At 52.3% G+C, this 27,241-nt stretch overlaps 2 protein-coding genes across 2 annotated transcripts; one reads left to right on the top strand and one right to left on the bottom strand.

Annotated features, from left to right (window-relative positions):
* Positions 1-1,449: 1,449 nt before the first annotated feature.
* Positions 1,450-27,241, bottom strand: PRCC (proline rich mitotic checkpoint control factor). The gene is made up of 7 exons (XM_055323613.1): positions 26,507-27,241; positions 15,968-16,015; positions 12,832-13,398; positions 9,014-9,109; positions 6,482-6,625; positions 4,478-4,543; positions 1,450-1,882 (listed from the first exon to the last, which is right to left on the bottom strand). Exons 1-7 carry the CDS (start codon positions 26,966-26,968, stop codon positions 1,796-1,798), a joined length of 1,470 nt encoding a protein of 489 aa, XP_055179588.1. The 5' UTR covers positions 26,969-27,241; the 3' UTR covers positions 1,450-1,795.
* On the top strand, positions 9,123-10,868 carry LOC129508686 (ATP synthase F(0) complex subunit C2, mitochondrial-like). The gene has a single exon (XM_055323615.1). It carries the CDS (start codon positions 10,183-10,185, stop codon positions 10,639-10,641), a length of 459 nt encoding a protein of 152 aa, XP_055179590.1. The 5' UTR covers positions 9,123-10,182; the 3' UTR covers positions 10,642-10,868.

Raw genomic sequence — 27,241 nt, forward strand, 5'->3', positions numbered from 1 at the left:
CAAGACGCTGGGTCCCTCCGTGCCCACCATGTCCTGGCTCCCAGCCCAGAGCCCTGCTGGCTTCATCAGGATGCAGGCCCTCAAGTGACACTGGGGGCACAGCATGCCAAGAGGGCAGGGCTGCATCTGCAGCATCTGGGGCAGGAAACAAAGCTTGTGACACCTCTGGATCTGACCTGGGGCTCTGTTGAGCCCACGCCCCCACACACACACCACCCCAGGGGAGGTGACCTCAGGCCCTGCTCCCAGTGCCTCTGTGGACAGGGAAGCAGTGGTGGGTTGCTGCTCCTTCCTGAAGACTAGCTGGATGCACGGATTTGGACAGCCCCAGTGTCCCTGTGGGATGCAGAAGCCCTGTCTGGCTCGAACCCGAAGTAGGTCAGATTTCAGATAAGTGGGTGGTTTTCCTGTAAGTGACAAAAGCCTCCCATGTACTTAATAAGAAACAGACTCCTCAACTTACCTGGCACACAAGACTGGGGGCACAGTGAGACCCTCTCTCCTGCCGCCTCCCCCTCAGCCCCAGGCCCCCACACCACACCTTCCGATGGCCCCATGGCTGGAACCTCCAGTCCTTCCCCCCAGTGCTACACCCGAGAGAAGCCTGCAGTGACTGGAGGCGAGCTACTGTGTCTAGTCAGGGCTTCTCTCTCAACACCAAGCTTCTCTCTGCAGGGCTCCACCAGCATCCTTGTCCCAGAGTAGGAAGCCACTGCGGCCGAGCTGTCCAGGAGCCCCAGTGTCCTCGGCAACACACTGCAGTGGTGGTGTGCACAAGGACTGGCTGGTCTGGAACCGCAGGGGTGGCTCTCCCACCCCTACTGGAACCTCGGGCAAAGAGGGAGGGGCCCTGCCACCTGCCGCACTGCTGGTGGGCATCCCAGTGCTAAGCTGAGAACCGAAGCCCATGACTCTGCCACCTGCCTCCCCTGGCCACCTGCTCAACCCTCCCCTCCCTCTCTAGCATAAAGCTGCAGGCCCAGAAGTCTCCAATGAGACTGGTCTAGCCCCCCAAGCCCTACGCAAAAGTTTCCAGACAGTGAAGCGAAGACCATTGGTAATCAGTGTAAACGCGCATCCTCTTCAGGGGCAGATTCGCCACTCCTCCTGCTGGACTGAATTTGCTAAGGACTCTTGTGTCACAGAAAGCACCTCCTTGACTTCCTCTCGTCTTCAAACATACCTGAGATCAGCAATATTCCAGATTTGGGACCCCTGCCCCACACAAAGTTGTACATGGAATTTTTAGGGTCTTCAATGGCTGTGAGCCCAGTTTAGAAAGTAGGCACAGAGGATAAGGCAAAGCTATCACTGAGGCAGCTCATGACGTTTTGGAGGGTGCTCTGCACAAAGTTAACATCAGATCCAGGAACAAGAAAACAAGTGAGAAAGCTCCACAATGGAAAAATGAGACCATGCTAAGACAGAGGAAGGGGTTAGGGCAAGCAGTGTCTGTCAGACTGAATGTTTTATTTCAACAGACATCCCTGGTTTAAAAAAAAAAAAAAAGTGGAGGGAAGGGCTCCCCATTTCATCACACCCACCAGGGAGCAACAGTCCTGTTCAGGAACTCAGAGCCCCATCCGAAGCATCACTCGAGTCTTTGCTAGCTCCCAGACAGAGGAGCTGAATTTTCTAATTTCTGTTAAGAAAAATCTATCAAATGTGTTCATTCTCGCAGAGGCGAGGGCTGGCTCCTCAGGGACGGAGACCCTGGGCCTGGAGCAGCTGGGGTCCCAGAGGCAAAGCCAGGTGCCAGGCCACAGGAGGTGCCGGAGCGGTGGGGCCCAGAGCCCTAGAATCCATATTTGGCTTGGGTCTGCCGGCGGCTGAGCCTGTTTTCCGACCAGGTGTTCTTCAGTTCCAGCTCTCGCTCCTTAGCCTGTGGCAGGGGGACAGGCAGGGGTGAGCCGACTGGGGTGCCGAGGGGCCCCTCTCTCTGGCCCCCACGAGCTTCCCAGTCTAACCTCTTTCTTCCCTGGAGCAGTTAAGGGGGAATACCAAATCCCTTCAAAGACTTCATTTTCTCTTATTCAAGTAGAAGGGGAAGACCCTGGGAAAGCAGAGAAGAAACATCTCTTTGGGGAACTAACAGCATCTCTCTGAGGCTAACAGGGTTTAAGCAGAAACAAAAACTGAAGAACCCTGGTCCTGAGGCGCCTGGCTGTCTCAGTCAGGGGAACATGCCACTCTTGATCTCAGGCTCCTAAGTTTGAGCCCCATGTGGGGTGCAGAGATTACTTAAAATTAAAAACAAAACAAAACAAAAGGTTCCTGGTCCCTCACCTGTTGGGTTTAAAACTGAATCGCTCAAGTGGAAGGACAAAGAAGAGCTAGAGTGTGTGCATCTGAAAGGAAGGCAAATCAGATGCTTGAACCACAGAATGGGAAAGGACATGAGAAAGGATGGAGGAGGGAGATGACAGGGGAGGATGGGAGGATAGAAGAGGATGGGGAGGATGAGGGAGGAAAAGGGGGACTGGGGAGGACGGCCTCAAAAAAGTGGACAGAGGGGATCCCTGGGTGGCTCAGCGGTTTAGCGCCTGCCTTCAGCCCAGGGCGTGATCCTGGAGTTCCAGGATCGAGTCCCACATCGGGCTCCCTGCATGGAGCCTGCTTCTCCCTCTGCGTGTGTCTCTGCCTCTCTCTCTCTCTCTCTCTCTCTCTCTCTCTGTGTGTGTCTCTCATGAATAAATAAAAAAATCTTAAAAAAAAAAAAGTGGACAGAGCCACCACACAGGACCCCACCCCACAAAAGCTACACCTAAAGATGCAGTTTTGTGTTGTGCTGAATATGGTGGTGGACGTGGTACCTGAGAAATTGACACCACTTTCTGGCACAAATGGAAGCCATGGCAAAAGGACTGGAAGGTACCAGAACTGAGACTCCTCTGCTGACCATGATGTAGCACTCGGGGAGTAGAGGAACACCCCATGAGAGTTAGAGGATGCCTGTTCATCTCCCCTGGATGAGGGGTAAGGGTGAAGAGTTTGGGTTTAGAAGAAGTCCCTACCCTCAAATCCTTTCCCTACAAAAAACAAGGGGATCCCTGAAAAGGAAGGCAAGACTATGACCAGAACAATGGAAGCAGATTTCCCACTTAAGTCACCACATAGCATATGTGCCCCCAGGGAAAGGGCCTAGACAGCGCTCAGTACAGTGGGTCTCAGAAAGATTTCTGTTTTGGGCACCTGGGTGGCTCAGCAGTTGAGCGTCTGCCTTCAGTTCAGGTCATGATTCCAGGGTCCTGGGATCGAGTCCTGCATCGGCTCCCCACGGGGAGTCTATTTCTCCCTCTGCTGGTGTCTCTGCCTCTGTCTCTCTCATGAATAAATAAAATCTTAAAAAAAAAGTCTGTTTTATGATTAAATGAGTATTTAAAAGTTGTCGGGTCCTAGCATATAAATAACATTCTAATTCCAAAAGACACTTTTGGATTATGTGATTTTTAATTATTTGTGTTGATATCTCCTGCCACAGAAGTGGAGAATATAAAACCAACCTCCTGGGGTGCCTGGGTGGCACAATTAGTTGAGTGACTGTTGGTTTCAGCTCAGGTCATGATCTCAGGGTGTAGGATCGAGTCCCATGTCAGGCTCTGTGCTCAGCAGGAAGTCTGGGATTCTCTCCCTCTGCCCCTGCCCCCTGCTTCTCCTCACTGAATGCTCGCTCACACACACCACTCTCAAGTAAATAAATAAAATATCTTTTAAAGATTATTTATTTATCCATGAGAGAGAGAGGCAGAGAAGAGACATAGGCAAAGGGAGAGAAGCAGGCTCCGTGCAAGGAGTCTGATGCAGGACTTGATCCCAGGACCCCAGGATCACATCCTGAGCCAAAGGCAGACACTCAACCACTGAGCCATCCAGGCTTCCTAATAAATAAATCTTAAAGAAGAAAAAAAAAAAACCTTCCTTATCAGGTAGATGTTTTGCTAAAAGCTGGTGGACCATTTTTCTTTAGAATAGTTTCTTAGGGGATCCCTGGGTGGCTCAGCGGTTTAGTGCCTGCCTTAGGCCCACGGCGTGATCCTGGAGTCCTGGGATCAAGTCCCACATCGGGCTCCCTGCATGGAGCCTGCTTCTCCCTCTGCCTGTGTCTCTGCCTCTCTCTCTGTGTCTCTCATGAATAAATGAATAAAATCTTAAAAAAAAAATAAAGAAAAAGAACAGTTTCTTAAATCCCTAAACAATAAACTTGCTGTTTATCTATTTTTGGTAAATGGGCTCTTTAAAAGAACCATATGAGAAACCATTTCACTGCCCTCTGTGTTTATGTTTCAATGTCTAAATGTCTCTGCAGTGGGTGATTCAGAAGGACACATCCCCCTCTAGTGGCCACGTGGAGGAGCTGCCAGGGGTGAGGCGGGAGGGGCGGGGGAGGCCAGTACCAGGGACTGGAAACTGGGCTTCAGCCAGCACTTGCCCAGGTGTTCAGGGTCCAGCAGGCGGGTGGGGGCCCCAGCTCTCTCACCTGATGGATCAGGTACGTGATCTGGTGCTTCCGCCGCTGCTGGCCTGTGGGCTGCTCGCCTTTCTTCTGCAAGGGGAGAAAACACAATAATTAAGCCACTGGAAGAAAAGTACAAGTATCTCACATGCCCAGATGGTGCAAGGCTGGAGACTGAGAAACCGACCACATAACCCAGATCCTGGGGGAGAAGAGTCAGCATGGAGCTGTTTCTATGACTATACACTTACAAACAGTTATTTTTATTAAAGCTATTTTCCAAAAAACCCAGACTCAGAAGATCTGCCTGAAATAGCCTGCTAATATCCCCACTGGCCTCGAAATACTTTGAGGTCAGTACGGTGTCTTCTGTTTCTCTGGTAACCCCACCCCACCCCACCCCCAGCAACAAGCACAGGGCTCTGCCCACAGTGGATGCTAGACGCCAACTGTAGTGCCCGCAGGGAGCTTAACACAGCGTCCCTGCAGACTGGCTCACAACCCTGCCCATCTCCCGCGTTGACCCTCTCAATCTCTACCTCCTTCTCCTGTCAGCCCGCCACCCAGCCCACTCCTACCTACTGCTTCCCAAGCTCTCCTATCAATGGCTAGCAGCTGCAAGCCCGCCTCCCCCATTCTAGCCAGTGCCTATGGGACCCTGCAATTCGAAATTCCACCATCACCCCACCTGTCTCCAATCTTTCAGTATCCACCCCTAGCTGGCTGAAGCCCTAACCAAGCTCTGATGCAAATGCCTTACTGTCCAAGCCTATATGGGTCTGGGTTTCATCCTGTGGTGTTCTGTCCTCCACCAGTGCTGTCTCAGACCAGAAGCTTCCTAATCTGCCCCACCCAGCTCCCAGCACTCTTCTCTGGAGTGTCCTCAGCACACCCATCATTCTGTCAACACTCCTGCGTCCTGAAGTCTCTCTCCCAGTTACGCTGTAAACGCCTCAAGGACAGGAACCGTATCTTTTTCTTATTTTTAAAAACTCTAGCTTTAATAGCTTTAATACAATGAGATGGTGGCAAGAGAAGCCAGACCTGGGAAAACTGTGAACTTCAATTCCTTGCTGCTGTGTGACATCATTTAATGTAACCCTCAAAGATGGCAAACACTAACCACCCCCAGTCCTCGGTAAGCGCGAATAACAGTAGCTGTTACTATGTGATGATGCTTCTAGACCCATAGTCAGGAAAGCATGCTCTCCTAAGTGGTTTTTCCAGGAAACAGTGATGGATCTACGTCGATCTAACCACAATCCTTTGCTCTGTCCTGTATGACCGCCAGCATTCAGTTAAAACAAACGGCTGGGGCTCAGATGGCCATCTGTGGCCACAGAACAAAGCAGAGAAAGTCAGGGGGAAGAGAAGGGAATAAGATGCCCGACCTTGGCCTTGCTGGTGCTGGGCTCGAATCCAGGGCTCCCCCACATTTTCCCCCCTGTGGCAGGTTCATAAATGTCCACATTTGCTGTACTCAGCTACTAGGTGGAGAGGGGTTCATCACGCTGAAGAAAATGAGCACAGAAAGGCAGGAGCTCGGTGTGGGAAGCGTGAGGAATAAAGCATCTGAAAAGCCCACAGCTGGCTAAAATAAATAACAAAAAAGGAGAGAGGAGGGGTTGCACACGCAGAACCTAAGCCCCCAGGACTTTGCTGTTATGCCCACACCTCAAAAGGTGCTGAGCCAGGCCCCAGCGCGACAGGACAGAGGAGGGATCTGACTGCGGGCAGAGGGCAGAGCAGCTGCAGGCTCCATCCAGCCGGGGAAGCAGCCACAACATATCAAAGTTCTTCCCAAGTGCAGGATGGGAAACTGCTCCAACTGCTCAATCTCAGCAACCAGACAACACCATCCAGATGGGAAGCAAAGTGCTGCAAAGTTATGGAAGGCAGAGGCTGCATCCATGAGGCTGGGGGCATGCCCCAGTACCGTGGGCAGCAGGCATGTGTGAACTGGTGCTGGGGCAGTAATGATTGGGTGTGGGCTCAGGATGGGGCCACACAGCAGATCTTCCCACTTACTTTGCTGAATGACTTCATGGTTTTCTCTTCTGTCAGTGACTTGGTCATCCACTGCTGGGCCCCACTGAGCTGGTCATCCCCTTTAATCTCCACAAAGTTGACCTCCTCCCTCCCTCGGTTCCTCTTGCCCTGCAGCCGCTTAAACTGAAAAAGGAAAAAGAAGGCAGGATGGGGGGATCTGGGTGGGGAATCAGGGGAGGTCACTAGGGGTCCAGACCGTATGGAACGGCTTTGTGACTCCCTGGCCCCCCATGCCCTTTCACCCCACCACCTACCAAGCTCCCCTGAGGCCAAAGGAAAGGCTGCTGCTCAGAACTTCTACACTCAGGGAAAGGATGCCTCGGCAATGCAATACCCCGGTCACTACTTGGAACTGGTCACTGCTTGGAACTTGTACTCATTATATATACACTGTATCTGCCTCAAAGGACTGTGTACAATTTTCAAATTAAGAATTCAGGGTAAGGGGCAGCCTGAAGGCTTAGCGCCACCTTCAGCCAAGGGCGTGATCCTGGAGACCTGGGATTGAGTCCCACGTTAGGCTCCCTGCATGGAACCTGCTTCTCCCTCTGCCTATGTCTCTGCCTCTCTCTCATGAATAATTAAATAAAATCTTAAAAAAAAAAAAAAGAATTCAGGGTAAAAAAAAAAAATCTAGGATTTCTCCTCTAAAACTTGGTTTTTACACATCTGCTCCTTCCTCTTGGTTTGGTATCACAAAATCAGCAGACCCCACACCAGACTGGACCCAGAGAGGGAGCCTCATAAGAAAGGCCTGGCAGGGGATCGCTGGGTGGCGCAGCGGTTTAGCGCCTGCCTTTGGCCCAGGGCGCGATCCTGGAGACCCGGGATCGAGACCCACGAGACCCACGTCGGGCTCCCTGCATGGAGCCTGTTTCTCCCTCTGCCTATGTCTCTCTGCCTCTCTCTCTCTGTGACTATCATAAATAATAATAAAAAAAAATGATAATAAAAAGTGCCTTTAAAAAAAAAAAAAGAAAAGAAAAGAAAAGAAAAGAAAAGAAAAGAAAAGAAAAGAAAAGAAAAGAAAAGAAAAGAAAGGCCTGGCAGATCATCTAGGAGACTGCTACTCTCTCCTTCCCCTCCTCACCAAAGTCACCCAAGATGTGCCTGGAAGGTAGTGTGGGTGGACTCTAAAAGCACTCAGGGGGAAAAAAAAAAAAAGCACTCAGGGGCACCTGGGGTGCTCAGTCGGTAAGTGTCCAACACATGATTGGCTCAACTCATGATCACAGGGTCCTGGGATTGAGCCCCATGTTGGGCTCCCTGCTCAGTGGGGTGTCTGCTTCTCCTGCTCCCTCTGCCCCTTCCCGTTTGTATGTGCATGCTCTCTCTCTCTCAAATAATAAAAACATTTAGGGAGGAAAAAAAAAAACACTGAGAGACTTGAGTGGAACCCAGGTCCTGGTCTAAGCATTATTAGCGAGGCTCTGAGGGGCATTCCACACACAAGAAACTAACTTTTGCCACAGGATGAGCTCAATGCTGCCTCCTGGGCTGAGGACCTAACCCTGAAACTTGCCAAGGAAATACCCACAGGGGATTGGGTGAACAGTAACTAGGAACAAGTATGCAGGGCAGCTTTGGCGCCGCCTGTGGCCCAGGGTGTGATCCTGGAGACCCAGGATCGAGTCCCATGTCGGGCTCCCTGCATGGAGCCTGCTTCTGCCTCTGCCTGTGTTTCTGACTCTCTCTGTGTATCTCTCATGAATAAATGAATAAAATCTTAAAAAAAAAAGTATGCAGAAGAATGGACACTCCTCTGTGAAAAGGTGAGCAGATGATTATTTTTCATAAGAACCTGTATGTAAAGAGGTAGCACCCTGGATTCCTCCAGCCCCTCCTACCAGGTCATGACCTCCCTACGAAGAGAACAATACTTTCCATCCTGCACACAGGCTGATGGCACAGGACATGGGGTTTCCACCTCTCCCTGGGCAGAGATGATGGAGCTCAGCGCAGGGACCCATGGGTGTAGAACACGAGTTATTCACCGTGGCTGTTATTCCCTCACCAAATCCATTCTCCCCTTCTTTTATGCAAGTGAGCCTGACATTCTAGCGAGGCATGTGACCACCCAACTAAATAAAGTCTACACCCCTGGGCGTCCCTGCAACCACGTGTGGCCATATGACCAGACTCTAGGCAATGTGGGAGAAGTGGGAGTGTTTGTAGGAACTTTTAGGAGGTCTCCTAGGTGAGGCTGCAGAGGGGTGGCTGGAACACAGGCCTGAGAGCTGCAGCCTCACCTGCCACTGCTGGGCAGAAGAATAAAGGCCACGTGACCCAGGGACAGCAAACTAATGATCAGGAGGGGACTGGACCCCTGGGCCTACCTATCTCTCATCTTCTTTTATGAGAAGTTAACTTCCCTGATATAAGCCATTATGCTTTAAAGTTTCTCAGTTACATGCTGCTGCAGTAAATCCTGACTGAATATAGTTATAAAAACTTTTTAGTTTCAGATTGAAACCTGATGTCCATAGGTCAGTCACCCGTGCTTTAACTTACTGCTTCGTCATCGATGAAGGAGGCATCTGGGGCAATTTCCTGGGGGGGGACCAGAGCCGGGTCCTGTGCAGGATAGTAGCCACCACTGTAATAATCCTGCAGCCAAGAGGGAAAAAAACATACCAACTGAGGGGCACGGTGGGCAGGGGACACGGCCTGCCCAGGAGCAGAGAGAGCCCTTGTCAAACAGCAGCAGTAGTGCCAGTACCACAGACACCTCCATTGGACAGGTAAAAGTGCCAATCCCAAGGACCCAGCAGCGATCCAAGAACAATCTGCAGTTTTTCTGATGTGCACCATCCAGACAGGTGGGTATTTTTTAGGGAAAGGTGAGAAGAAATAAAGACATTCTCTCCTGCTTCAATTTCCACCCTGATCCCTCAACCCGGCTTCCCCTCAGCCCTGCTCTAGAGGCAGAAGAGACACACTCGCACTGAGCAGGGGGAGAGGTGTGAAGGCATATCACTCCTGTTCTTTGTCGTATTTAGGGCCTCTGGACCCAAGGACACTGAGACCTTGGGCCTGAACCAGGAGAGAGCACACCTGAACTAATTTAACGTTGTGCATCCACTTCCACAAAAACATGAGATAAAATAACTGGCTATAAGGGTGGTATGGAATTAAAGCTGAGACCATGCCAGGTGTGTGTTACCAGACACTTAGCAATCTGAGGACCAGCCTGAGGTGAGCTGTTATATGCTGCCATGGGTCCCAGAGGAAGAGGGTTGCAGGCAGGATGAGCCCCCAGGCCAGTGGCCCTTCAGCTGAGAAACAGGTTTCTTCCCTGTGCACATTTTCTCCCAATTCTTCCACTTTTGCCCCAAGCTCCAATAAATGGCCCTCTAAGAACATCCACTTTTTGGTGAGCTAAATGGAAAATAAGGTTTAATACTGACGAAGGGGCACCTGGGTGGCTCAGTGATTGAGCGCCTGCCTTTGGCTTGGGGTGTGATCCCGGGATCAAGTCCCACATCGGGCTCCTTGCATGGAGCCTGCTTCTCCTCCCTCTGCCTGTGTCTCTGCCTCTCTCTGTGTGTCTCTCATGAATAAATAAATAAAATTTAAAAAATATATACTGATAAAATACATGAAAATCCAGAGTGATAGGAGCACGATTTTCTATGAAAGTATTCACGTAAGATACATGCAATTGCAGGGTCCCCGAGTATATGTCAAGTGTTTCATGTGCACAGACCTCGGTGCAGTTTATAAATGGATACAGAGCTCTCGGTCATCTCCGCTCTGGGAGCAGCTCTCCTGCTACAGCCCCTCATCCCCTGAAAATGTACACCTGTGCAAATTTCGTCTCCACCCCCTTCTTGGTCTGGAGAACCTCTCAGCTGTTGAGCCGATCACTGTCTGCAGTGGCGCTAAAACCACGGGAGACACTGACAGATAAGAGCCTCAGCAGCTTGGCAGCCCCACATCCCCTGACCTCACTTATTCCTAGCCGCAGTTTCCAAACCAGCACCATTTCAAGGGACATTGACACGGCAGCCAAGTTCATTGGGGCTGGGGCTGCCACTGTAGGGGTGGCTGACTCTGGGGCTGGAATTGGGACTGTGTTTGGGAGCTTCATCATTGGTTATGCCAGGAATTCCTCTCTGAAGCAACAGCTCTTCTCCTAAGCCATTCTGGGCTTTGCCCTCTCGGAGGCCATGGGGCTCTTTTGCCTGATGATGGCCTTTCTCATCCTCTTTGCCATGTGAAGGAGTCGTCTCCTCCCATAGGTCTTTCTCCCATGTCTTGTCTGCCCTGTATGTTCCTTTTCCTATACCTCCCCAGGCAGCCTGGGGAAAGTGGTTGGCTCAGGGTTTGACAGAGGAAAGACAAATAAATACTGTATTAATAAGAAAAAAAAGGGATCCCTGGGTGGCGCAGCGGTTTGGCGCCTGCCTTTGGTCCAGGGCGCGATCCTGGAGACCCGGGATCGAATCCCACATCGGGCTTCCGGTGCATGGAGCCTGCTTCTCCCTCTACCTGTGTCTCTGCCTCCCTCTCTCTCTCTCTGTGACTATCATAAATTAAAAAAAAAAAAAAAAAGGATACAGAATGCCGGTTACTCATTTAACTGGCTTTTTTTTCTTTTGAGCTAAAGAGGTCAAAACACTCTTATCTTCCTTCTATGTTGAAAGGAGACATATTGTTCCTGATCTGCCTACAGGGTACATCGAGGCTCGACAGCAAATATTCAGGAAATACAAAATACTTAGAAATTGTTCTTAAAGTCTTTGATCAGAACAGGGTCCCCCCCAGGGCACCTGGATGGCTCAATTGGTTAAGGACCTGCTTAACTTGTGCTCTCTCTCTCAAATAAATAAAATCCTAAAAAAAAAAAAAAAAAAAAAAAAAAAAACCAAAAAAAACAGGGTCTCCCCAAAGCCCACCCTATGGGTCCCTAGCCATGCCCAGGATGAAGGTTAAAGCTGGCCATTTTAGAGAATCACACTGCTTGCAGGGGACCTAAGTCTTGCAAATGTCCCGAGCTGGCAGGAAAACTGCCGCCAGCTGCCCCTGCTCAACCAGCAGCCCGCTAAGAGTCCCCGGGCCCCCGGAGTCCTCTCCACCTAGGACATGCTGGCTGCTGGTAAAGTCTTTCCTAAACCCACTCACAACCTGGCATGCTATACTCATTCTCACGCCACCCACAACAAAGCTAAGAAGCTCCTCCAAATGGCACTTGGATAAAAAATCATCACAACCAGGCAGCCCGGTGGCCCAGTGGTTTAGCACTGCCTTCAGCCCAGGGCATGATCCTTGAGACCCGGGATCGAGTCCCACGTCAGGTCCCCTGCATGAAGCCTGCTTCTCCCTCTGTCTGTGTCTCTGCATCTCTCTCTCATGAATAAATAAATAAAATCTTTTTTTTAATTTTTTAATTAATTTTTATTTATTTATGATAGTCACAGAGAGAGAGAGAGGGGGGCAGAGACACAGGCAGAGGGAGAAGCAGGCTCCATGCACCGGGAGCCCGACATGGGATTCGATCCCGGGTCTCGAGGATCACGCCCTGGGCCAAAGGCAGGCGCCAAACCGCTGCGCCACCCAGGGATCCCCTAAATAAAATCTTAAAAAAAAAAAAATCACAGCCATTTACTGGGCACTTGCTCTGTCCCAGGCACCACACACTAAGCTAGCTGATGGGATAGCCTAGCAACACCACGAGGCTGCCCGTTAGGCCCCCTTGCACAGCTGAGGAAGCAGCTCAGACTCACAAAGCTTGCAATTCAAAGCCCAAACTGCCCTCAGACCTCATTCTGTCCCACTGTACAAACTGCAGTCCCCTGCCTCCCCACGGTAGGCATCTCCACCCTCCCAATTTCCCAGGGCTTGGTCTCCCATGTTCTCTGTTCTCCCTTTTCCCTCTTCCCTGCTGTGTCAACTCTCCAGATCCCCCCAGCTCTCAGCATCTCCTCTCCTTCTGTCCTGCTCTCATGCACCCCCGCTCCCACCTCACTCATCACCACCATCCACACCCACGAGGCCATCCTGGATCTCCCAGACTAGAGGCCCTTCTTCTTCCGCTTTCTCCCTCCACCTCTCACCAGCTCTTCCGACAATGAGGGCTGGTTTTCAGAACAAAGTTACCAGTTATGTGCTTCTACTTGTCAGACTTTGAGACTTAGGCAATTTTAGACCAGTGTGGTTCAGAACAAAAGTAGTATGTATCGAGGCTCAATAGGTACAGGAAAATCAAGATACGAGAAGACATGAACTCAGCCAAAGTGATGGCACAGAAGCTGTATCACTGGCTCAAAGCTCTTCCTGGCCATCACACCCCAGCATGCCCTGGTCTACCCTCCATGCCTCCTACCCACCTGATAATAAGCACCAGCGGCATTGGCATCGCCATATGTGGAAAACTGATTGTAGCTGTAGTCATCCCCAGGCTTAGGCATCCAAGGGGCCCCACTGGAGCCTGCTGCCATCTTGAATTCAAGGGGGGCATTGGCTGCATCGTCCTGGAAGGCTGGCTCTGGTTCCGTGCCTGGAGGCAGCTCTTCAGGGACAGTGGGGATAGGGTAAGGGTATGGCTCAACTCCAGGTGGCTCAGCCTTGTCAGGGAGGGAGAAAAAGTTCTCGGGGGCAACTTCCTCATCACTGTCGTCCTCCTCCTGTGTAATCTGCTTTGTCACTTGCAGGGCAGCACTCTTGGCGGCAGCCTTGATAGCAGAGGGTGACGGAGTGGTGGTTGTGGTGCCCACGATAGAAGCAAGGGGAGAGGGCTTGGTCTTAGAAGCCTGTCTGGAGGGCTTAGTGTCAGAGGAGCCATCCGAGGGTCTCCGGGAGAAGGCATGGGGCAGGAGCAACCTGTTAGTCTCTTTCACGGTCAGGTTTTTAGGTTGGGGAAGCAGGGCGGACAGACCAGTCCCCTCACCGGATCCCTGGTGAGCGTAGGTTTGGGGAAGGAGGGAAGAAATGGGACAAGTGAGATCTTGTGATACATATTACTAACATCAAGAACACAAATCAGGGATCCCTGGGTGGCGCAGCGGTTTGGCGCCTGCCTTTGGCCCAGGGCGCGATCCTGGAGACCCGGGATCGAATCCCACATCAGGCGCCCGGTGCATGGAGCCTGCTTCTCCCTCTGCCTATGTCTCTGCCTCTCTCTCTCTCTCTATCATAAATAAATAAAATTAAAAAAAAAAAAGAACACAAATCACGGACAGGTGCTGCAGCCTAAAATCTTACCAGCCCTTGCTTCCTGTTTACCTCTGCCCACTTGGCTCATCCAACGGGGCTAGAGTCCTCCCACCCCAGGCCCTTCTGCTGGCTGCTGCTCCCAAGGTTAAGATGCCATGCCTGTTCTCCTTGGTTCCATACCAAACCAGATCCACTGTCCTCTGCCACAGACCCTTCCCTGATTCTGGGTTTTGGGCAAATACGATGCTTTTTTAAATATATTTTTATTTAAATTAAATTTAACATATACCATATTACTAGTTTTAAAGGTAGAATTTAGTGATTCATCAGTTGCATACAACACCCAGTGCTCATTACTTCAAGTGCCCTCCTTAATTAAGCCCATCACCCAGCTACCCCATCCCCCACCCGTTCCCCTCCAGCAACCCTCAGTTTGTTTCCTAGAGTTCAGCATCTCAGTTACAATGCTCTTAGTCCCACATCATCCTCCTTCCCAAAAAGCCCAGGGCTCTCTCCAGCCAATCACTCTACCTCTCTCCATATCTTGAAAGTTCCTCTTAACACAGGAACCCTCTGCTTCCTTTGGATTGCTACTCAAAGTAAAAAACAAGGCTCTGTCCAAAAGACATCCATTCTTGTTGCCCAAAGTCCTCTCCTCTGCCCATGGAAAGGCCTACAGATGTAGTATATTCAGCTTATGGCTGAGTCAAGCATTTAACTTCTCAATTTGCAAGCGAGTTGGCTCACCCCATTCAGAGTTCCCAGGACACGTAAAAATCTCTCCGATTCTGTTTTCTGTATGCTTTAGGGCCAGCCTAGCCTAACTGTAGGGTCGAGGGAGGTGTCAGTTTGAAAAAGGAGAACAGAGTAAGATCATTTCCAGAAGACCAGTATACTTCAGCCCCTTGGTCAAGCAATGCCTGGAGCCTGGGCTTGGGAGTCAGGCAGGCAGAAGAGTTCATCTGGCAGGCAGGCTCCTCTCCAGGCTGTGTATCCTGGTAGACTGCAGAGACCCAAGTGTGCAGGGACCCAGCCAAGGGGCCATGTGGATCACCTGCTCAAGCTACCTTGAGATGTCCAACTTCTTGGATGACATCTGGGGTCACAGCCACACCCCCTGCAGCACCAAGGCCCCACTCTGCCCTCAGCTGAGCTCCCTCTCCACCTAGCCCCTCCTGCCAGCTGGGGAAACTGTTCTTTCCTCCTGAGGCCTTCTGCACTTCCAAGACCAGAGCTGCCCATCCACCTCCTCCAGGCAGTCATTCTGGTAACAGGCTTCAGCTGCCAGTGGGTGCCGTGTCTCCTCCTCCATCACCCCCTATAAACAGGACCATAACATCACTCCCCAGTCATGTCTCTCACTCCCACAGGACTGTGTCGTAAAACCTCCCAGCAGGGGAGGTGACACCTCCACAGAGTCATGCAAGGGGGCAGCTTTGGCAGCATACACCCGAGTCACCAAAGAACAAGTGTACAGAGGAAGGACCACTTTTGCTTTTGTTTTTCTGGAGACATATGATCCATGAGATCAGAGAGCACAGAAGTCCTGAAGTGCAGAGTAAAAGGGAAAACACTCCCAGGGGCCAGAATCAAGGCTCTGGGACAGGGAGAACAGGGCAAAGGGCAGGGAGGTCATCTCCTGGCACTGTCTAGTTGAGGACTTTAGGCTCTATTCTGGAGCAGGAGCCAAGCGCAGCAGGGATGAGTTTGGACTCCACCGTCAGACACCGAAGTGGACTCCCCACCCTGCCCCACTAGCCACTTGGCCCTGGGCGAGCTCCTTCAGCTCCTGGGTCCCTCAGGTAGGATGCGGGCATGATGCGGACACTAGGCCTTCAGCACCACTTGAGGATTAAATCAAGTAAATGCTGATAAAGCACTCAGAACAGCGCCTGTTACACAGTAAGTGCTATTTAAGTGTTAATTTTCCAGGTTAAAAATGAGATGGGGAGAAAATGGAGAATTTTAAAATACAGACGTTCCCCATGAGGTTTTCACCCATCGCTTCTTCTACCCTACCCTTCCTGCATAATCTCTGGAGCAGAAATGTACCGATTCCAGTGGTTTCCGTGCCCCCTGCCCTCTGCCCTCTAGGCGAGGGGATGCCACCTCACCAGCACCTGGGCACGGTGAGGGGAGGTCAGTGAGCAAAGGGCTGGTGTCACCCAGGGACACAAACCATCTGGTAACAGTGGGTCCCCCAGTACTGGCATCTGCTCTAAGTGTGGTGGAAAGTACTGGGTGTTGTAAATCGCTTTCTGGAAGCTGCGTGGGACGAGAAAAGGAGCTTTGCTGCGTCCTGGAGCTTACCTGAAGGACAGTTTTCTTCTTTGACGGCTCATCTTCCTCGGAATCTGACTAAGAGAAAAAGAAACAGAATAAGGCCATCCCATTCAACGGGAGCGGAGGAAGAACCCAGAGCAGATGAGGAGCAGGAGAGATCGCCTGACTGTGGGATCCTATCCCTGCCCCACAGAGGCAACCACCGAAGGCAGAGCTCTCCTCCTGCCTGCCGGAGACCTGCGTCAAAAGAAGGGGCCATGCCCACCTCCCCAGGCCATTCATCCCCCACCCCCCACCCAGACTTGTTGCACAGCCTTCCAGCCATCAATTTCTATTCCATCAAAGTAGAACTATTTTCTCTCGCTTAGACTTGGTGGAAAGAAAAGGCTATATGCCCATTCTCCTTATAAATCTGTCCACAAGAAGACGAATGGGATTTGGCCCACAATTGCCCCCCATCTCAGCTTCACCTCTGAAACCACTCATCCAGACTACATAACCACACAGCTGGGGAACTCCAGTGGGAGTAAGTGGTGTGTTAACTACTCTTCTGTGCAGCATTAAAGGTCAAAGCCATTGGAGAAATCCATTCTCTCTCCAAGTATGATCTACTGTCTGCCAGAGAGTTGTCTGTGTCCAAGAAGGCGAGCCAATGGGAACAGTGAGCACTTGGGGCACAGGAGACCACTTTGTCACCCCTGACTCACCAGGACTGTTCTTAATACAAGCTCTCACACTGAAAACTACCTGAACTTGCAGCTCAGTACCAGTTCCTGAGCATCTCCAACTATTAGCAAGGTGCGAGGCATATGAACAGCAAGCTTCACCACTACTCGACTTCTAAACATTAATCCCCAAGCCAAGAATCCTGAAAGCTTTCCATTTGTTCTTGGGGCCTTGATTTGAGCATCTGCACATAAAGGGCCTCCAAGGCCCATTCATCTCCCGACACTCTGCAAGAACTCAAACCCTCTGCCTGACTTTCACAGCTGACACCCCCCAACACAAGTTCCTTCTTGGGCTCATGGGTGACAAGGACCTCACAGTAACAGAGGGCCTCCTCCCTGCAAGACACAGTGCGAGGTGCATAGACAGACTTTCAGGTTGCTGCCCCACAGGCATTACAGGTAAGATGATGTGGATCCCATATGCCCTCGGGCACAAGATAGGGCCCAGTGCAGGTAGAGTCCTAGCCCACTGGTCTCCAGACCATTCACCTCAGGGTGCTTCCAAGAGCTTGTGTGTGTGCTGTGACACAAAAGAAATCTCTGCCCTCAAGGAACTTACAGTCCAGTAAGATGACGAGCACCCCAGTAATGGTAATAAAGGCATTAAACATAAGGAATCGAGGGGCGCCTGCGTGGCTCAGTTGGTTACACTTCTGACTCTTTTTTTTTTAATTTTTTAATTTATTTATTTATTTATGATAGTCACACACAGAGAGAGAGAGAGAGAGAGAGGCAGAGACATAGGCAGAGGGAGAAGCAGGCTCCATGCACCGGGAGCCCGACGTGGGATTCGATCCCAGGTCTCCAGGATCGCGCCCTGGGCCAAAGGCAGGCGCCAAACCGCTGCACCACCCAGGGATCCCACGCTTCTGACTCTTGATTTTGGTTCAGGTCATGATCTCAGGGTGGTGAGATGGGCCAGCCACAAGTTGGGCCCCGTGCTCAGCATGGAACCTGCTTGAGGTTCTCTCTCCCTCTCTCTCTGCCCCTCCCTCCCTTGCTCTGTTGCAATAAACAAACACAGGGACACCAAGCAACCCCTCAAAGAACCTGTTGGTCCTACATTTCTTCCTCTCATGGGTGGCCTGGCTTTAGCACCTCATCCCTGCACCTGTATCTCAGCTGCCGGGCACTCTCCTATGTCTGTACTCTGTACTCCTGACTCCAAACTCCCAGGAACCTTCCTGGTGACTCTCAGCTTGCTCTTTTCCACTGTGTCCTAGCATCACTCGTTTGGGGTGGCGTCATACTAACCCTGTTCCACATATGCCTCCTTTGCTCATTTTTCTTTTCTTTTTCAAAAAAAATTTTTAAAAGATGTATTTATTTATTCAAAAGAGAGAGAGACAGAATACGTGAGCAGGGGGGAGCGGGAGAGAGAATCCCAAGCAGACTCCATACTCAGCGTGGAGCCCAACACAGGGCTTGATCTTTCGACCCAGAACTCATGACCTGAACTGAAACTGAGTTGGACTCTCAACTGACTGAGCCACCTAGGTGCCCCTGAATATGACATTTTTCTTATTTGTATTCTCACCTTTTCTGCCATATAGTTCAAGACCGCCTCACAGGATTCTGTGTGCAACGATCTCCATTACTAACTGCTGCCAAATACATATGCATGATGAAATCCTTAAGGGCAGTCTGTCTCAGTACTTAATCGTAGAGGATAAATAAGGGGGAGGCGGTAAAGGGAATCATCTCGGTGGCAGTCAACTCACTTGGGATGCTTCACTTAGTCCTTATGGTAACGCTTCCCAGCAGGTGTTATCACCTCAATTTTGCGGGTAAGGGAGGTGAGGCTCGCCAAGGCTAAACAGCAGCTAGAACACAGCAGAACCAGGCCCCGGCCCTGCTGTGAACCCACATCTCTGCAGAGACACCATGCCCAGCTGTCCGAGCCTGCCCACAGCCTGCCCAGGCCTGACAGCCACATGGTCAGGCCCCTCAAGAATCCCCACATGATGCAGACGAGAGCACAAGGCACAAACTCAGAAACACAAGTCTGAGTCTCCGCTTTGTTACTTATCTGCCACTCCCAAGCCTATTGGAAATAACACACACGGCACAACCAAGAATGCACAAGCTACTGGCCATGAAAATATACATAATTTAAAAAAAATTAAAAAGAAAAAAAAGAAAAAAAGAAAAAGAAAATATACATAATTAACATTGTGGGCCAACTTCAGGGATTATCACCCTCCCTGGCCTATGAGATGTGAAACTCAACCAAACAGCCTCAGGCCCCACATGCCTCATGTTTTGACCTATTCTCCCTACTCCCTCTCCCCCCACCCCACTGCCTTCAGAGACTCCTGACCACTCCCTGCCTTCTGGCCACAAAGCCCTGTCTCCCCCCCCTCCCTCCCTCTCCCTCCCCACCCGACTGCCTCAACTGCCTCAAGGTTGGAACGCTCTCACTGCGGGAACCACCTCATTGTGGGCCTGGCTACAGAGCATCCTTGGGCATCCTTGAAGCCTGGAGGTACAACTCCACCTCAGCAATATGTGCAACAAGTCTCACTGCAACAACCTGAAAACAAGCAAATCTTAGCCTAGTTTAAGATGATGACATCTATAAAACTGTACAAGCATCTTATTCTCCAGGTCTTATGATGACCAGAACAAGGTTGCAGAATGCCTAACTGTCCCTGCAGCCAACAGAGGTGGACGCCAGGCGTGCCGAGGAAATGCCATTTGTCTCTCAAACAGTACACACTGTCTCCGTTATACTGACATTCCAAGATTAAGGTCTGAAAGCACAAAAACCACATCTGTACAGACCCTAGGAGCCACTTACTGTTCCTGGATTCAGGGAGCTGCGCAGGGCCCTCACGATCACCCTCTCTCTGGAATGCCTGGTCCTTACCCCCGAACCATCTTATACACTACTTCGTGAAACACATGAGCTACAGCAGATCCCCCAAAACACGGCAAGAACCTCCCCAAGTCAGAATCTCCCAAGTGCGCTGGGCCCACAATCTCGTGAAGTCCTGCCTTTCTACCTCTGGGGAGGGACGGAGCAAAATCTCTCCCTCTGAAAGCTGACAAGAGGGACTCGGGGACATTTGGAACTGCTTTTGGGCCACAGGACAGGTCTAGGGGGCTGTGGGGCTTGGACAGAGTAAAACCATCCCTGCCGCTCACACAAACTCACGCCAATTCCGCCCTAGCAGCTGGTGGCCCACATGGAGCTCCCATGGAGCTCACCATGGAAGCTCAGAGGCCACTCGAAGATCATGTGGCCATGGGGGGTCCCGACTAAACACTCACAGGAAACAGAAGGAGAGCTTACAAAGAAAACCTATTTCAGCACAGAGCACCAAAGAGCATGGAGGGGGCCAATGCCCAGGCTGAGAGACAAGCCATCATGCATGCCCCAGTTGCCCAGGACAGCGGAGTTGGCACCCCTTGGAACTCCACAGAGAAACATCAGTTCGCTTCCCTGGAGACCCTGCTGGAGGTGATGGGCTCAGCCTCAGCATTTAACTTAGACCCAAGGAGAACTTCCTGGACAGGGACAGGGACAGAAGCACATTGGGGTTTTCTCCTTTATCACAGCAAAACATATGGGATACAAAATGTACCATTTTATCAATTTTAAGTTTACAACTCAGTGGCATATGGGATCCCTGGGTGGCTCAGCGGTTTGGCACCTGCCTTCAGCCCCGGGGTGTGATTCTGGAGTCCCGGGATCGAGTCCCGCATCAGGCTCCCTGCATGGAGCCTGCTTCTCCCTCTGCCTGTCTGTCTGTCTCTCTCTCTCTGTGTCTCTCATGAATAAATAAATAAAATCTTAAAAAAAAAAAAACAACTCAGTGGCGTTAAGTGCACTCACCGTGCTATACCACATTCATCACCGTCCATTTCTAGAACTTTCATCACTCAAACCAAGTCTGTACCTCCTGAATGACAACCGCCCAGGAGCTACTCCCTGACCCCCAACCCTGGAGCATGGTGCTTTTCCTCTCTAGGTCTGCGACTACGCACACTGTGGGTACCGCACACATCAGGGCCACCCGGCGCACACTCGTCTGTGGCCGGTTTGCTTCACTTAGCACCCATGCTGTCCACATGCCAGCATTTCCTTCCTTCCCAAGGCTGAAGGATACGCCACCGCACAGCACCCACACTCTGCTGTCCACTCCTGTGCGGACACCTGGGCTACTGCCACCTCCTGGCTAGAGTGAACGGCAATGCTGGGAAGACAGGTGTGCAGGCATGTGAGTCCTGTTCTGGGCTCTTTTCACCTAGGAACAAACTACTAGATTATAGGGGAGGCCAGCTGCTCAGGAGGAAGAGGATGCAACTCCTGTCTCAGGGTCATGAATTCGACCCCCACATTGGGTGTGGAGCTTACTTAAAAAAAAATTGGGGGATGGAATCCCTGGGTGGCGCAGCGGTTTGGCGCCTGCCTTTGGCCCAGGGCGCGATCCTGGAGACCGGGGATCGAATCCCACGTCGGGCTCCCAGTGCATGGAGCCTGCTTCTTCCTCTGCCTGTGTCTCTGCCTCTCTCTCTCTCTGTGTGACTATCATAAATAAATAAAAAAAATAAAAAAAAATTGGGGGATCCCTGGGTGGCTCAGCGGTTTGGTGCCTGCCTTTGGCCCAGGGCGCGATCCTGGAGTCCCGGGATCGAGTCCCGCGTCAGGCTCCCGGCATGGAGCCTGCTTCTCCCTCCTCCTGAATCTCTGCCTCTCTTTCTCTCTATGCCTATCATAAATAAATAAATAAATCTTTAAAAAAAAAAAAAAAAAGGAATCGAGTCCCGCATTGGGCTCCCTGGGGGGAACCTGCTTCTCCCTCTGCCTATGTCTCTACCTCTCTCTCTCTGTCTCTCATGAATAAATAAAATCTTAAAAAAAAAAGCAAAATTTTAAATAAGAAACTGCTGGATTACAGAGTAATTTTTTTTTTTTTTTTTACAGAGTAATTCTAAGTAACTTTTTGAGGAACTGCCAAATTTTTCCACAGGAGGCCGTCCCGTGAAGGCCCTGGAGTCCACTTCTAGAGAGGCCAGATCCCAGCCGATGGTGTAGGGCAGTGCCGTCAGACTCGAGACAGGGGAGAGGCCTGCGACACCAGAGTACCAAGGCCTGGCCAGCATGAGCCCTTCAGGGTTTTGGAGGCACAAACTGGTTGTCTTAAAAAGAACGTAATGAATTTCTTCTTGACCTCACAAGAGCCCGAGCCTCAGTGGCCACCACTGTCCTCTCTGCTCCAGCTGCCAAGAGTGACAAGACACACACACCGGTCACTGCTGAGTAAAACGGAAACAGACATGTTCCATTAAGCCAGCCTGGTGGGATCTGCTAATCTATCAGAGCCTCGCTCCTGGTGGCAGCCTCTTGCTTATCTTCTCAGACTCTGGTTCTGACAGACACCCTCTCCAAAGACCAATCGCTAGCTGCCAGGGCCAGGAGCCAAGGAGGAAATGAGGGCCCAGGCACAAGCCCCCAGGGTCCAAACTCGAATCACTACTACACTCCTCACTGCTGTTATCCCAATTAGCCAGATTCATCGACTTGTTTCCCTCTTTGGTCTCCGGGCCCTTCAGTTAGAGCTGGGCCTCCTCTCCAGCTCCTGCGCCTCGCCCCTGCGTCCCCCACCCCCACCTCTGCTCCTATGCCCCGCACTGCGCCTGGCTCCTGCACCCCGCTCCTGCACCCCGTTCCTACACCCCGCACTGCGCCTGGTTCTTGCGCCCTGCTCCTATGCCCCACACTGTGCTGCCTGCACACCAGCGGCTGCCCCAGGGCACTCTCTCCCACAGTCACAACAAGATAACAAAACACCTCTGCGGTCAAAGAGAGGCCAAACCTTGATCTTAGATCCATCACCTCTGTTCTCTACACTCCTCTTTCGTCTGTACATCAGGGACCATGATGAGCTGGCAGAGGCAGGGTCGTGCCTCAGGCAGGGTCACAGCCATTGGGCAGATGCCCCACAGATGTCTGCGCTCCTTCCCTCGCAGTTGAGGGCGGAGACTGTGCTCAATCTGCTGCAGTCAACTCTTATTTGGTCAACAGAAATAACCAAAATAAGTGAAACCTCCCATCTCACCACTGCCAGTTTTCCAGTATCTGGGTAAATGATCTGAAAACGTGGGTATTACCAATCCAGATAAACCTGAAACGTGTGGGCTCTGGAACGCACATCCAGAGACCAAAAACTCTTAGAGCAGACTGATTTTCTTTTTTTTTTTTTTTTTAAGATTTTATTTATTTATGAGAGACACAGAGAGAAAGAAAGAGAGAGGCAGAGACACAGGCAGAGGGAGAAGCAGGTTCCATGCAGGGCCTGACATAGGACTCAATCCCAGGTCCCCAGGAACACGCCCTGGGCTGAAGGCAGCGCTAAACCGCTGAGCCACCCGGGCTGCCCCAGACTGACTTTCCTACTTCTGACTTTCTGTATCCTGATTTTAGAAGTCTGCATCCCCTGAGCCCACAAAATCAACACTCAACCTGCCCAAGGAGACAGCTGAGACAGTAAGAAAAGGAGGTGGTGATCCGGCATGTTGCAGGTCACTCTCAATACCTCACAGTGGAAAACTGACCTGGACACGAAACTGGGCCCTGCCCGTCCCCTGGCTGCAGCTGCCTGAGGAGCTGACTACGAGCAGCCCCACCATATTCTCGCTCGTGGAAAACCAGAATTGGGACTAATAATGTGGTTCCATTTGGGACCTAAAGGAATAAGGGAACAAGGTATGGGGGTGGGGGTGGCCATCAGTCCTCTGCAGCAAACGTTGTGGAGCAGAGGAAGCCGCTCTGCAGACAAAGAATGGATCAAACATGCAGAGCTGTGTGGGTCCCCAACAGACCTCCAATCCCTGACTCCCGGCCCTTTCCAAAGTACCATGCTATGCTTATGATGTATTACCACTCAAGCCAGCTAGAGGTGCTGTCTGATAACTGCAACCAATTAAATCCACCTAACCCCCAACCTGCCCTGTTTCCTGTACTCCCTCATAAATGGCACCACTACCCTGCCCGCTCCCTGCACTAAAAGGCAGGGGTCAACCTCGAACCCTGGCCTTTATTCAAGCCATCCCATCAACCACCTAGACTGGCCAGCCACTTCTGCCTCCTGACAGATCCGCAGCCTGCGGATCTCACTGAGCTGGCGCCCCTGTCCAGGCCAGCGCCCTCTCTCACGCTGCCCCCTGTCCACCCCCACCCCACCCCACCTCACCCCACCCACTGCCAGTCATGCTCCCTGCCAAGTCCTCGCCACTCTGCGATCTAAGAGTCCTTGCTTGGCCTTTAGGGGCACTTACCTAGCACTACCCAAGGGTCATATCAGAGGCCTTCCGGTGGTGCTCCAGGTCCAAACCTCTGGCCTCGGCACCTCCCTCCCCATACTCCTGTGAGTTACTCACTTCAGGTGCCCCTGGAGCACTCTCACTCTCTCACCACTGGGCTTTGTGCCACATCCTGCCTGTCTTCTCCCCACAGCACCCCTTCCCTGGCTCCCTCCTCCTCGCTTTTATCATCTCCTTCCTCTGGAAGTCTCCCCAACTTCTAGACTGGATCAGTGCCTACCAGGTGTGCTCCCACAACCCCAGCTCTCTCCTGGTTCTTCTTCTTCTTTTCTTTTTTTAAAGATTCTATTTATTTATTCATGAGAAAGAGAGAAGGCAGAGACATAGGCAGAGGGAGAAGCAGGCTCCTCTCAGGGAGCCTGATGTGGGACTTGATCCCCAAACTCCGGGATCACGCCCTGGGCCAAAGGCAGGCGCTCAACTGCTGAGCCACACAGGCGTCCCTCCTGGTTCTTCTCTGACTTGACCTAAAATCTACCTCCTTGTCAGTCTTCTCCATAGACTGTGGCGTCCTCGTGGGCAGAGCGATCATGTTCACCCCTGTACTCTCGGCTCCCAGCACAGACAGGCAGCTTTGTTCCAAATGAATGAGTGAACGAATAAATGCACAAGAGTTCAGAGTTGGTTACTTCTACTTCAACACCAAACTCTGAAGGGAAGTCACTTAAGGAAACCTAATACATTTCTCCAGACACGTATTGAGAGCCTACTAAGTGCAGGACACAGAGCTTAGAAGCAGAAGTGCTCGGAACCCTCACCTGGCTACCGCGAAATCTCTCAGGCCACCTTTCCGCAGGAATTGTGCTTTCAGAGACCACCACCAGTTCAGGCGGGACGAAAATAGGAAACTGGAGAAGCTAAGGTCTTGGATCTGGTTTCTCTGACGATTGTGTCATTGTTCACTTCAGAATTTCATGAATTCCACTGAAGGAGGAGAGCAGACTGCATATCATCAGAGTGACCCACCACCTGAGCCAGCCTGAACGGACGGTTCTACGACCCCTACCAGCTGCATTTCTAAGGCTGCCTTCGCAGACCTGGAAATGAGCTTCTCCACTGCCACAGGGCAGGGGGCCCGCTGGCCCCAGACATCATGCCTGCTCCCAGACAAACACGTGGAGACGAACAGGAAGGAGAAAAAAGAGAATGCCGAAGTAACAAACCTAGTTTTCTCTGTCTTATCCAGAGACTTTTCTCTGAGTGAGATTAAATCAAGGCTCGAGTAAGTTTCAGCAGAGTGACAGAGCCTGCCTTGGATCCTAGATGTAGATGCCATGGTCTCAAGTGAGCAAGAAGGGGGACAGCTAGAGAGATTCTGGAAACTCCTTTCCATGAACAGGCCACCTTCACCTGAGCTCATTCACTTCGAAAACGTTCAGGTGGCACTCAGCAGGGATACAGTAGTGTTTAGAGTAACAGCCAGCCCTGCCTTCACGGGGCTTGTGCACGCCTGCAGGGAGATGGGCAGTAAGACGTGCTGCGTGTTTGACGGTGACAAGCGCACAGAGACAGGAGCAACAGGAGTAACAGGAGACTGTAGTGCAAGCCGGCAGGCCAGGATGTCCTCGCTGAGCTCCTGTCTTCTAAAGGAGATGAGAGAGAGGATGGTGGGCTCTCTGGGGAAGCAGCTGAGGGACCAAACAGAGCAAACATGGACACGGCCCCAAGCCAGAGCTGGAAGCCTGCAGAAAAGCAAGAGCAAACACAAGCTTCTCTCCGAGGGTCACCAAAGGGGAGCGATGGGCTGACCAACTAACTTTTCGGAAGAGAGAAAGGAAAGAACTCAGGAAAATCCTGAAACACCACCTGCGCACAGGCCTATGTCTCCTTGGTTCCCACCGCGCTCACCCCAGAAAAGGGCTTCTGTTTTCTGCTCCAACATACAGAAGACAACGTTGACGTGGCTGCCTCTTGTAGAACAGGATCCCAGGGTCCTAACTCACCTGGCGAGGCAACACCTAAATGGGGACACCAAGGCACGGGCCTGGAGGCGACCCAGCCAGCTCTTCACAGCCACCACGTCCCATCCAGGTAAGATCCTACGTGCTAGTCGCCTGCTTCTGCTCTGTAAAATCTGCCATGTTATCTCCCAGAGTTCGGTCAATCGAGGGCAGGGCTGATGCCTCAGCGGCGCTGTCCTCCACCGATAATTTCTTCCTAACTCCCTGGAACACAGAACCTGGGATCCCTATTCCTTTCCCCAGCCCCTGATGGCTTTAAGTTCAGGTGGAGGGAAGCAGGAGCGCAGGAACCCTGCGTCCCGTCACTTCCCCAGGCACACCTTTCACGGGCGGAGGAGCAGGTGCGACAGGGGAGCGGCGCCCCGACCTGGGGATGGCGGGCGGCTGACCGTGTGGCCCTCCCGCAGGGCGGTGCAGCCCCCGGGAGCCCTCATGGGCACGTCCCAAAGCCCACAAACTCGCTCCTCGGACGGCAGGGGCCCAGGTCCGCGACCACCGGCCGCAGGTCCCCGCGCACTACCCGGCGCAGCCCCCCACCCCATACTCACATCCCCCTGATGCAGCTCCGGCGCCGCGATCTTCACGGGCTCCGTCCTCTTCTTTGGCTTGGGAAGGCCCAGGGGGGGGCCGGCACCGCCCATGGAGGGGGGCAGGCCGAGGCCGGGGCCCCGGGGCGAGGGCAGCCCCAGCCCCTCCCCAACTCCCGCCGCCTCCGCCGGGCTGACGCCCGGAGGGGGAGGGAAGCCTCCCAGGCCGAACGGCAAAGGCGGCGGGGGCTGGAGCCGGGGGTCCCCGGAGGGCGGGGGCAGCAACAGTGGCGGGGGGAAGGCGGGGGCCAGCATCTGGGGGGGCGGAGGCAGCAAGGCCGGGCCCTTGGGTGCGGGGAGAGAAGCGAACAAGCCCCCTACGGTGGGCCCGGATGGCGGGGCCGCCGCCTCCTCCTCCTCCGGCTCCGGCTCGGCCTCATCCGGCTCACTCTCATCGCTGCTGGCGTAAGCAACCAGCGACATGGCGCCTCCCGCCTTTGGGGCGCCCTTGCCGGCAGACCAGGCCTACTTGAGACCGGGGATGCCCGGAGGCCTGGTGGACCCCGCCACGGGGCGGGGCGGGGCACCGAAAAGCCCGCCTTCTCCGTATCCCCGGGCTAGCCCCGGCAGGAGCCCATGGCCACAGTTGATTTCCAAGAGTAAGGCTTCCTTCTTCACTTAAGCTCCCAGTCCCAGGCAACTACACACAGCTAATGGCCGCCGAGTCACTCCGCCTCCTCCTCGCCTCACCAACAC

Source organism: Nyctereutes procyonoides, unplaced genomic scaffold, assembly GCF_905146905.1.
Source record: "Nyctereutes procyonoides isolate TBG_1078 unplaced genomic scaffold, NYPRO_anot_genome, whole genome shotgun sequence".
Taxonomy (NCBI): Eukaryota; Metazoa; Chordata; class Mammalia; order Carnivora; family Canidae; genus Nyctereutes; species Nyctereutes procyonoides.

Bases quoted from the DNA above. Each gene is read 5' to 3' on its own strand.
- LOC129508686 (XM_055323615.1), top strand. From the start codon at position 10,183: ATGTCAAGTGTTTCATGTGCACAGACCTCGGTGCAGTTTATAAATGGA.
- PRCC (XM_055323613.1), bottom strand. From the start codon at position 26,968: ATGTCGCTGGTTGCTTACGCCAGCAGCGATGAGAGTGAGCCGGATGAG. The intron at 16,016-26,506 runs GTGAGTATGGGG...TTTTTCTCTTAG, and splicing joins CGGAGCTGCATCAGGGGGAT to TCAGATTCCGAGGAAGATGA. The intron at 4,544-6,481 runs GTAAGTGGGAAG...CTCCCCTTGCAG, and splicing joins CCATGAAGTCATTCAGCAAA to AAGAAAGGCGAGCAGCCCAC.